This window comes from Passer domesticus, chromosome 14 (genome assembly GCF_036417665.1).
Source record: "Passer domesticus isolate bPasDom1 chromosome 14, bPasDom1.hap1, whole genome shotgun sequence".
NCBI lineage: Eukaryota > Metazoa > Chordata > Aves > Passeriformes > Passeridae > Passer > Passer domesticus.
Genome location: NC_087487.1, coordinates 418,772 through 430,978, shown reverse-complemented (window position 1 = coordinate 430,978; position 12,207 = coordinate 418,772). Strand labels below are relative to the sequence as shown.

Sequence of the window (12,207 nt, the reverse complement as noted above, 5' to 3'; positions counted from 1 at the left end):
GTGCCTGATATTTGTAATTAATATCCTATTAGTAGCTGCTGTTTCTATGCTCTAAGGTGATTTTTATCTGACAGGCATAATCCACTTTGGGTTTTTTTTTTATCAACAGGACAATCTTCAGGGTTATAAGACCCAGAATAAATTTTTAAATAAGGAGATTTTAGAACTTTCTACTCTACGAAGAAATGCAGAAGCAAGAGAGAGAGAATGGCAGGCAAAGGTCAGCATGTTCTCACTTGGCAATGTCTAAAGCAGTTTTCCATACTTTAGCCGTAAATCTACCCAGGAAATGGAGCCATTTAAGTGTATTAAATATGATAGCTTAAAAAAAAAAGCCCTCTCAGTCCTTACAGACCAATCTTTCTGAATAGGTTCTTGAAAGAAGTAATTGCTTTTAAAATTGTGTGACCCGGTGGAACATTTTGATAACTTATGAACAAAGGCATGTGCATGTCTGAAAACATTGTTTCCTCAGAATTAAGGCTGTAATGATTTTTTTTAAAGGTCAGTGATAGGATGTGTAAAGACTTATAGGTCACTATCAAGCTTTCTCCTGAACACAAAGGATGACTATGGTATGGTGAATGTAATTTCTGTCTGGATGAATTTGAGTGTAGAGATGTTGCAGGTAAATAATAAAGATTTCCAGTGCTTGGGGTTAGGGAAAATGCACTCATCTGTAACTAAGGTTAGATACCTGTGGCTGGTTCGGTAGGCTTTGCTTTTAGTTGTTTGAAAAGCATGCATTCAGTGGCCAGGCTTAAATGCTGTATTTTTGGCACAGAGGTGTGTGTCTACAATTCTTACATGCTATTACCTAACTCATATGCCACTTAAGTTGTCCTTGTTCAAACATGCACAGACTAAAGCTGCTACAATGCAACCATTTTGTTCTTTTAAGGTATTTCATACAATGCATTGGTAATTAAGGTTTGCTCAGAATTTCCACATGCAAAAATACATGTGGTGGAAAACATCTGGTCCACTAGGCTGCCTTATGTTTACAAAATGGGAAAGTTAAGCTGGCTGTTCTTGACTTAGATGTTTCTAAGCAGCATAAACCAATAGAATAGCATTGAGCCAGGTTTTAAAAGAAGTGTAGTACAAAGTAAGTGTCTGAAGATTTGTATTATGTATTGTTTTTTGCAGTATACCAGCTTAGAAGCCAAACTCTGCCAGATTGAAAGTAAATACTTGATCTTGCTTCAAGAAATGAAAACTCCTGTTTGTTCTGAGGATCAAAGTCCTGCTCGTGAGGTTATCACACAGTTACTGGAAGATGCCTTGAAAGCAGAACCTAGTGAACAACCAGAACAAGCATTTTTCAAACCCCACCTGGTCAGGTAGTTTGGTCCTGTTAAATTAAATGTGTGTGTGTCTTGGCCAGTGGGCTCTATTATAACACTGGAAAACAGACAGTGAGAAGGTATTTGCAGGTTTGGGTTATTTATTGTATGTCCCTTCATTAATTGTCATGAAATCCTTTTGGCTGTATAAAAACATTGCCTTGGGGAAGACATGTGGTGCAGGTCAGGATGCAGATTAAACTCTGGGTGGTCTAATCTGGAGGATGAGGGGCCACGAGGCCTGGTGGCACCAGCCAGATGAGGAGCGCTGGGAGACGCAGCGAGGACTTGGCAGGAGGAGGGCTGTGAAGACTTGGACTGTGAGGAGCTAAAAGCCCCGGGATTCCTTTGTTGAGGGTGCTTCGTGGCACTGTGGCACAGCCCAGGCTGTGTCTGTGTGCCTTGGATGAAGTGTTTTATGGAGCCTGAGACTCTGCCGAGGGAAGCTGTAAGGAAACCTGGCTGGGCTGTGAGTGTGGGTTGTGCAGGAGCTGAGCAGGAACTGTTGGGGGGGCTTTGGCCCCAGCAGTGACAGTCTCTGTTGGGAGTGTGGCTGCCTGGGAGTCTGAGAAATGGTCCCACTGGGAAGTTTCACTGACACATTTATTCATTAATTGAGATAAATATCAAACTTAGACAAAGGTATTGCCGTACAGCTGCTGAAGGTGAGCTGCTGAGGAGATGGGTACCTTCCAACTTGACCATGTTGTTAAATAAATTGCTTAGTTTGTGTAGTAATATATACAGGAACATGGGCACCAAGTCTTTTGTATATGGAATTGTACAAGTAATTGTTGAATAAAGAATATACTTCAGAAAAATGTTTAATAAGAAGAACTTGAGAGCTATGGAGAGTGGCTGTGAAGTAATTTTATGGTGGGAACTTGAGAGCTTCAGGGCTACTGATCATATTTTTAAAACTTTTTTTCTTCCCTCCATTACAGTGAATATGATATATATGGTTTTCAGACTATCCCAGAGGATGATGATGAGGAGAAACTAGTAGCAAAATCACGAGCTTTGGACTTGAGATCACTTTCACTTAGTGAAAATCGAGAGATCTCCACAGGAGTGAAATGGGAAAACTATCTTGCAAGCACAATGAATAGAGAGATGATGCGCTGTGTGGAGCTGAAGAACCTTATTCGGTCTGGAATTCCGCATGAGCACCGTTCCAAGATGTGGAAATGGTGTGTCAATCTCCATGTTAAAAAGTTCAAGGACAGTGCAGTACCTGGCTACTTCCAAATCTTGCTTCAAAAAGCTCTGGAAAAACCAAATCCCGCATCTAAACAGATTGAGTTGGATCTCTTGAGGACTTTACCAAACAACAAACATTACTCCTCCCCAACGTCTGAAGGGATCCAGAAGCTGCGAAATGTGCTGCTGGCATTTTCCTGGAGAAATCCTGATATAGGATATTGCCAAGGGCTCAACAGGTAAGATTTTGCTTATCTTGGTTAATAAGTATGCAGTGAAATACTTAGTGAGCCTTTCAAATCCCATGTATAGCAACATGGTTTCGAACAACAGTTTGCCTTATGGGTTGTATGCTCATAATTTTTAATAAATTGCTGTCACATTTTTTAAACCAACGGAAAAAGCAGTTGACTTGGATAATAAGTTTTGTAAAATCAACTTGGCATCAAAACTGGAACTGGAATTAACTCTCTGAGCTACTCAAATGTAGTTTTACATTGACTTCATGTCAGTTGTAGGGGATTGTGCTGCTTTTTTGTGCAAGAATTTAAGTTTTTTTCTTCTTTTAAAGCAAGCAGAAAAAAAATGCTTGAAAGCTTTTTTTCATATTGTTAAGGCAATACATTTCAGCATTTTCCACTGATGTCTTCAATCAGAATCGCAGAATTTAAAGGGGATTCTTGTGTTACAATGCTAAGAAAAATTCTGATTCATTGCAGTTGGCCTTTGCTAGAATAGCTTTGCTACTTGGAAATCTGTAGTAAATGAAGGTGCTACTTGAAGCAGGTGTGTTGGTCTAACACCCTGTCTCATCCCCGTGATGTAATACTAGAGATGTCCACTTGTGCACTATTTTATGTACTAGCAAAGGCTTTTGGACTTAGAGCAGCATTGTCTTTTGAAAGAGCACTGAAGAAGTAGTAGAATAGAAGCAGTGAGTCATGTAGTAGAGGTGGTGAGGTGGTGGTAGCAGTAGTAGTAATGTGGAAACCTCCTCCTAACACCCTTAGAATAAAAATCTCCTTTCTAAACTAGACTCTGTGTTTAGAGAGCTCTTAAAATTGGCAACATCAACACTTCAAGAAATTCTTAGAGCAAGTTTTTGCCTTTTTCTGTTTTCTTATTTAGCTGAATACAAATACTTGGTGTGGCTGAGAAGGCATGGCTTTGCCCCATCTTAAAATTCATCAAGTTTTGCTGTTCAGTGCTCAGCTGTTAATACATTTACCTCTGCTGAACAGAAAAAATACTTTAATGATTCTTACTATAGTTTCTATCTTTAATAACCTTCTCCTCCAAATAAACTCTGTTTTCAGGTTGGTAGCAATTGCACTTCTGTACTTGGAACAGGAAGATGCTTTTTGGTGTCTAGTAACAATAGTGGAAGTTTTTATGCCTCGTGATTATTATACTAAGACACTGCTGGGATCCCAGGTATGTGCTCTGCTGGGATAAAGCCTGGTCCTGTAAACTGCAGCCAGTCAACAGCTTTCCTCTGCAGCTGTCTGATAGGCCTCTTTGGAAGGGCATGGGAGTGGAGTTGACAGGGGTGGGTTCCAAGCACAAGGACCCTTGTTTGGACAAGGACTGTAACAGTGAGATAGTCGTTCAGTTCCTTAACCCCCCTTCTCATTGATAGCTTCACAACCCTGAGCTGTGTTATCGTTCCTTTTCTCACGTTTGGGGGAATGGTGATGCGGGGCTCTGGGGGAGGGCAGGGTGAGAATGCATTTGCAGTGCTGTGGGCAGTAGCTGCTGTAGCATTCCTGCTTCCAGGTGATGCTCTGGTCCAGGCTTCCTTCTCCAGCCAAGTGTTTGCCCAGCATTCTCTCTGCTCCTGTGCTCCTGCACCAATGCAGCACTGGTGATCAGTATTAGAAACACCCCACCTATGCCCAGCATTCTCTCTGCTCCTGTGCTCCTGCACCAATGCAGCACTGGTGATCAGTATTAGAAACACCCCACCTATGTTGGAGGAGCCTTGTGAGACCGGGGCTGGGTTGAGAATCAGACAAGGGCAATCTGCAGTGGGGTTGCTGTGTGTACTTTGGGTGGATCTAGCTTGGAGGTGCGAGCTACACAATCCTGGGTTTCCTGGTTACCTCTGGAAAGACTTGCACTTACAGACTGGTAATAGCCTTCCTGTGAATGATGTGCTGGAAAACTGGAACAATTAACACTCTATTTGTCATCCCTTTAGGTTGATCAGCGAGTATTTAAGGATTTATTGAGTGAGAAGCTTCCACGATTACATGCTCATTTTGAACAATATAAGGTTGATTATACTCTCATCACTTTCAACTGGTTTCTTGTGGTTTTTGTGGACAGCGTGGTTAGTGACATCCTTTTCAAAATCTGGGACTCCTTCCTCTATGAGGGACCAAAGGTGAACCTAATGGGCTGAGTTTGTTCATTTGTTACCTGATAACAAAGTACTGTGGTGTTACTGAGTGCAAGGCTAAAAGAAGGTTGCTTTGCAAAACTCCTGTTAGTTAAAATGACATCTAGGAAAAAAACAAAGGAGGAACTGTGCATAACCATTCAAAACATTTTCCAGCTTTTGGAAATAGGGGCTGGGGCAGGGAAGGGAGATAGAGATGTGACTGAAGGGCTTAAGTGCAGCCTGTGCATAAGGAACTCTTGTTGGGGGTTTATAAAGATGGTCATGAAACTCAGTATATTCTGTACTTAAAAAGTACCAAATATTATATGCATTTTTATCAGGTAATATTCCGATTTGCCCTGGCACTGTTTAAGTACAAAGAAGAGGAAATCTTAAAGCTGCAAGATTCAATGTCTATTTTCAAGTACCTTCGCTATTTCACACGCACCATCCTTGATGCCAGGTGGGTAACTCACACTGGGGTGGCACTGAGGGACTTGTAGGTAGTGGGCCATGGGAGATGTCTGTCTTGTGGCTTTGGTTGTTTTCATCTAGATCCTAATTCATATATAAAGCAACTAGAGATGCAACCAACTGCTAGGATTTGTCATGAGCACTTTTATCTAGTAGAGACAAATCAGAAGTAATGTAGGCTTAAATAGTAATTTTTGCTTGTGAAGGAGATTACCTTGTTTAGGTGTTATGTCATGGTAGCAACACGTCAGAATTTCAACCATAGGTGAAGTTTCCCTCTGCACTGCAGATGTAACTTGTTACTAAAATGTTTTATGATCAATCGAAAATACATCCTGGCTCAAGCATTAAAGACGTGAGCCCTGTCCCCCAGAGCTTAAATCTCTTATGCATGGTTAATGCACAGGCTCCTTACACATAGTTCCAGCTGGTTTTAAGACATACTTGGAAGCAGAGAATAAATACAAATTAGATACTTTTCTTGTCTTCAGTCCTTGCATAGGACTTACAGTTTGTAAATTAGTGTCGAGTGTTTTTAGATTCCTGGTCTCAAGACAGGTAGAGCAGCAGGTTAATCTTAAAAAGAAAAGTCATACTGGGATTGGTTTAATGTCTGAAAATGTTTTGCACATCTTTTGAAGAGCACTAATTTTCAATTTAGAGAAAAAAACTGTATTGAAATCTGAGATTTTTTTTTAATGTGATAAACTCGACAAAAATTGAGGCTTACACTTTGACTCCTGCTGCAAGAGCTCTATTATTTTTACTTCTTGTGTTTCAGTTTTGACTGGAGAGAAGTTAAAGCTGAATAAGTGTTTGAAAGGGATTGCTGGGATTGATACAGAGAGAAAAAAATTAAATTTTTTTGTTCTTACCTAATCCAAATAAAATGTTGATATTTAATCAGAGGTGAAGATTTGGCTTTCTATTCCTTTTCCACTTGTGGAAATCATGTCTTGATTCTACTGTCTGAACTTTCTGGTGCTGAAATAGCCTATTTTAAAGATGTCTAAAACTGCTGAGTTTGGTGTTAACAAAATGAACTAATTAGGGATCATTGGGGGATGGGGAGTTCAAGTGAGGACAGAAGGACAGAATTCAGTATATCAAAGGTATTTGCAATACAAATATGCTCTGTGCTGATCTGTAAGTCTGCCTTTTGGGGTTTTAAGAGTGGAAGCAGTGCAGTGCCACCTAGGGAATACATATCTGCCTGCTAGGACTAACAAGACAGAATTCAAGCTGCCTGTTTCCTTATTCTGCCATGTTTGTACGAGTTTTACATCATCAACATTTGAGCAGTACAGAAGCATGTAGAGTGAGGCCTTTCTTGATATGGACAAAAAATGATCCTGTTGTAGAGAAAAAATTCAGAAATATTTATTTGTATAGAATTCATGGATGTTCTCAATGGTTAAAGTCATTCTGCACAGAGTTTCTAAGTTCAAACTCTGTAGTAAGTGAAAGGTCTCTACAGACACGTGCATAATTATATTCTAGTTACAGGATGTCATAGCTGGATTTTTCTACCCAGGCGTGGCATGTTGTGCACAAGTAGAGAAGCTGCTGGAATATCTTCTGTGTAGAAGTAGCAGGAAATCATTCCTTGATCACTCAAAAATACAAACCTACCATTAAATAAACTGTCCAAAGAAGTTTTCTTAATATTTATTTGTGATAATTAAAATTAAATAAATTAAATATTCCAGTTTCCCTTTTTTCCTTATTAAACAAAGATGGGTTTGGGTGTAGATCAGCAATAATGATGTAGTTGGATGGAGTCGTTTTGGACTGATTCGACTGACCAGTTGCTGGGTTTGCTGGGATTGCAAGATGATATGATACACCGTGACTCTGGAAGGGGGCTGGATCCTCTATGGTGCTTTACATTGTGCTCTGACATGTTTGGCTTGACTCTGGTCTAGAGATCTCTGTGCTCCAGCCAGCAGGACCCCCAGAGCATTTTTTACTGTGTTGGAAACTATGGCTTGTCTCTGTTCTGTCTTATCTTGTCCGTGTCTGTGTTGTCCCTGGCTTTATCTGGTCTCTTGATTGTTAGGGTATCTTGGTTAACTGGAGAGCTGAGTGGTTTGGGATTGAAGAAGCTGCTGTGGGTTCTATGGAGGAAGTTATCCAATCTGTACGGGTAACTGGATGTACCGAGTATCCAGTGTAGCCAAGGAAGCTCTGATGACCCAAGCTTATGTCTTCTGCTCAGCATTTTAAGGCTGTGATCTTTATAGCAGAGTTTACAGGTGGCTTTGGGAACTCTTGAGCATTTGATTACACTTCATTAATTGAAATAACCTTAAGCCTGAATGCTTTATAGAAATTTCTTGAAATATTGATAACATCTGAGACCTGTGAAGTGTGAAAGAGACCTATGAAGTGGGAAAACATGTGACATATGATTGATAAAAGCCGATGTGGATGAAGTTGAAAAGCCCACCAAATATGAATTATTGTCTTCTACTATTATGTAATCTTGCAGGAAACTGACTGCTATTGCTTTTGGAGACCTGAACCCTTTTCCCTTACGCCAGATCAGAAACCGCAGGGCCTATCACCTGGAGAAAGTGCGCCTGGAGCTGACAGAGCTGGAAGCCATTCGCGAGGACTTCCTGCGCGAGCGAGAGACCTGCGTGGAAAAAAGAGACCTTATTAGTGATGATGAGGAGGATAGCTGAAACTGCTTAATAGAAACTGTTCTTTGGGGTCATGACCAAAGTGAGTTAACCTCCAAAACACTTTATTAATCCTGTGAAACAGAATGTAAACTTTTGGAAATATGCAGGACAGATTTCCAAATCCCAGCACTTTCAGAAATACCACTTAGTATGGAGGCCAAACACTTCTGTTTACATTTATGTTCCTGGAATCATTTGTAGAGCACTTAATATCTGTCTCAGTTTAGTCAATCAGCTGAATTGACAGTTGTTTTCCCACAGTGCACCATTAATTGCCTGGATGTGAAACAATAAGAAAAGTCCATGCTCTGTTACATTCATTGCCATTCTGAGTTTAGGGTTTTTTTGATGTAATCATGTTTTTCGTAGTGCAGGCTCAATGTGAGAGGACATCCATATTTCTTAGATTCAGGTTTGCTCCATCCAGCCTTTCTTGAGGTAGCTAACCAGAAAAGCATGGGATGAAGATTCCTTTGTCTTTTTCTGAAGTGTCATGCAATGGATCACCAAACAGAGCTCTTGAATATGTGTACTCTAAAGTAAAGGTAAAATAAGTACCTATTTCTGTTGCTGCCTGTTGAGTGTGTACTGAAACAGCGGTAGCAAACATAATTTCTACTTTTTCAGGGCAGCTGTGTCAATAAAGATTCTCATTAATGGAAAGGGGTTTATAAATCAAACTCTCTTTAATCAATTTTATTTGTATTCACTATTTTGATTGCAATGGTTCAAAAATGCCACAACCAAACTCCAGATATTATGGAAGAATGGAGCTTGTCACAGGAGTACCATGCTTTAGGAGCTAATTTTTTGCATATTTGTTGAAGGGTTGTTTTGTTATGTTTTTTTGTTTCTGTGAGGGTTTTTTTTGTTGCTTTTTTTTCCTTTTCTTTTAAACATTCTTCCTGTTTAGGACCTAAGGTGAAGTCTTGCTCTTTAAGAAGAAACACAGTGTTCCTTCTGCATGATTGTAGAACTATTGTACAATAGTGGTAGTGACTAGTTTCATAATACAAATATTTACCAATCAATCAAATGAAACCTAAAGGTCACAACATGCGCCCAGGATCTGAAGATCCTTTTTCAACAGAAAAATGCAATATTCTCCTAATGTACTCAGCTTTACTGTGATTGTTGGATGCCCTTCCTGCAGGACAGCTGTAAGGAGCAACATCTGGGGTGTTGAGCTATACTGTTTCTGCTGTGGAAGTGTTACTTGGGACCATTTTCTTTCATTTGGTGACTAGCAGTGTTCATAAGTGGTTCTCGGGAGAAGGAGGGTTTCTTTCTTGCTGGCTATTCTATAGACTTTTACAATGCTTTTTCTTGAACTGTTGGATTTTCAGAATGTTGTATTGACTATAGTGTGTCATGATAAAACTATGATTCAAATACTAGGCAGCAAATCTCCAGGCTCTGGGGAAGTGGTTAATTAGCAAAACAGAAAACTAATCATTGGGAAGAGTCAAGTGCATCAAGCTTGTATTTTATGTGTTTTGTTTTGCTTTTCTGGAAGTAGTAGAACTTTATTGTGTATAATCATGTAAATGTTTTAGTCAACTTAAGTGTGGGCAGAGAGAAATTCTGCTTCTGTTTCACAGCACTTCTAAAAAAATTATTTTAGATATTATAGTTGTAGCCTTCTCCAAGTAAGCATATGATAAGTTAGTTTATATGGAAGGGAACTATTTAATCAGAGGTGAAGTTGTAACTTAGAGGACTACTTTTGATATAAAATTTATGCTTCCTGTATGACACATAATTTTTACCTAGCCAGCAAATCCTTGCCAATAAGGAATGGATGGTGTGATCATCTTGATTTGTATGTTACTAGTCTTCTGAAATGTCCTCTACATTGTCTGTGGTAGGAAGTAGCTAGGGATTTTTTTCTAATTCCCTAGTTACTTTTGGTTGTGTACTGGAGGGCAGGGTTTTGATATTATTGCATTTACTGTATTCTTTTTCTACTTACAATCAATATTTGAATACAAAAAATGGGACCAGGTTTTCTAATTTTCTAGTTATATTGTCTTGGTTTTGAAAGAGCTGGTCTCTAAATCAATATGTAATGCAGGCTTTTTGTTTGTATGTTTGTTTTAATGATGTTGTCAAGTGTTAAATGAATTTTTGTTAAGGTGAAAATCTTCCTTTCAGGACCACAAGTGAAATATTTAGGTGAGGAATTTAGATACTTGTACTTACCCTATTTCTACAATCCATTTTTTTCGCTTTGAGTCTTCACTATGAACTAGTCCTATGACATCAGGAGATGTTTTCAGACTGATTCCATTGAGGCTTTTGGGTTGTGAAGATAAAACTAAGTTTGAGGCAGCGGTTCGGGAAGTTCTTTAGCGGACAAAACACGACCTGCAATAGCAGGACCATTTCTGTTAGAGTTGTGCTGATGGTTCAGTTTGTGCGCACATGTGTTGCTGTGTTTCATTCTATTAAGTTGTTTCCAGTTGTACAGTAAAGCTAAGTAGCTCTGTTTCTTTTGCCATGGTGTGACTGTTGCCCACGAATGTTAGGAATCCTGGGGAAGTTGTGTTGTCTCGGTATTCTGTCAGCTTGCAGATAAGAAATGAGTCGATGCTGTCATGCTTGACTTCCCAGCAAGCTATTGGCTTCATTTTGTTAAGCCTTGTTACTGATTTAGTGATGAGCTAAAAGGTCAAAAAACTCTGCAGAGGCTTCTCACCTCTGGCCACTAGAAGTCTCTGTGGAACAAAAATAAGATGTAACATCAGGGGAGCTTGCCTTGCTTGCTGTTGCAAATGTCATTGTGTGACTTAGTTTTCTAGTGGTGCTTAAATCTGGTTACCTTGGAGAGTAGTAACTCATCAGGGACATGCAGGATACACAGGCAGTATTTCAACCTGATGAAACCAGGCCAAAATACAGTGTGCCTCAGTGGCCTGCCAAAGCTGAACTGCATGGAACCCAAGAGTTTGTGCTTGTGTGTGAACTTCTGAGGTGATGCATAAGGTTTACCATTCATGCCAGCCAGATGGCGGGCAGTTGACCTATTCATGCACATAAGAACTGCCAAGAAAATATTTTAACTTCAAGGCCTTGCACACAACGTGCCAAGAGTTCCTCATGTGTGGTTCCCAGAATATGTGATGTAACCCAGACCACTAAGTTGCATTGTGCAGAATATTCCTCCATCTCTATTCATGTGTGCATGGCTTCCTGGTGAAACCTTTCATTAGTTGTTTAAAAGGATCTATTATCTTCTTTTAAATAGGCAAAAAAAATGGTGCACTACTCCTCTAGTTATTAGAACTGCACAGTATTTCAGCTTGACCTGTACATGTTTGCAGGTAGTGTTATCATCCAGTATTATCACATTGTTTGGTGGTCTTCTTTTTACCAGCTGTGTAATCAATAAAAAGAATTTTTCTGTTGCCCTTTTGGTGTCTTCTGTGAGAAAGTCTCTCCTTCCCTTCAGTGTTTGTAAACATGGTAAGATATTTCAGCAAAACGGGAAAGATTTTTTTCTTCATTATAAAACATCAGAAATGAATGAATGAGAGTTGGATGTTCAGACACATAACTGAGAAATGGTAAGTTGATTAATTTAATGAAATGGTATAGCTGTTTAAGTGACTGTTCCCTTAAGTGCCATGTTAAAAATCAGCAATATGCGGTACAAGAAATTTGAATCACAAACATAAATGATGTTATCTTCATGAAGATTGATGTAAAGAAAAAATAAATTGTTTATTACTTTATAGATTGCTCTGGTTCTTCTTCTTTTTTTTTTCCCATAACAGATGGAAGTGTCTGCAGGTGTCATCAGAACAAACCAGTGGTAGAGCTTGCACTTTTGTCTGATAATGAGGCGTGAGAAAATCTCTATAAAGGAACATACATGTAAATTTGGCTTTGAAGCATGAAGATGTGACCCATAGATATGCATGCAGGTGATGCTGACTGGGTAGACTTGTCATTGGTGTCCTTGGTTTCTTGGGAGAAGATGAGGGGGAGACAAAATTTGCATGAGTGTTCACAGGAATTTTCTGAGTTGGCACACTTTCTGGGAAACATACTTGTATAATATCTCCAGACACCCCAAAAGCTTCTTTAGGAGGCTTGGTAGTGATGTTCTGCGCAG

The 12,207-nt window shown here is 39.5% G+C and overlaps 1 protein-coding gene across 6 annotated transcripts in view; it reads left to right on the top strand.

The window, feature by feature from the left end:
- TBC1D2B (TBC1 domain family member 2B) overlaps positions 1-11,824 on the top strand; it is a 44,498-nt gene extending 32,674 nt beyond the window's left edge. For all 6 annotated transcript variants that reach the window (XM_064388864.1, XM_064388863.1, XM_064388862.1 and 3 more), the window contains 7 exons: positions 110-220; positions 1,150-1,343; positions 2,291-2,785; positions 3,863-3,980; positions 4,747-4,932; positions 5,271-5,392; positions 7,895-11,824. In XM_064388864.1, coding sequence (XP_064244934.1) covers positions 110-220; positions 1,150-1,343; positions 2,291-2,785; positions 3,863-3,980; positions 4,747-4,932; positions 5,271-5,392; positions 7,895-8,090 — 1,422 coding nt within the window. In that variant the 3' untranslated portion in view covers positions 8,091-11,824. The remainder of the gene's footprint in view (positions 1-109; positions 221-1,149; positions 1,344-2,290; positions 2,786-3,862; positions 3,981-4,746; positions 4,933-5,270; positions 5,393-7,894) is intronic.
- Positions 11,825-12,207: the final 383 nt, after the last annotated feature.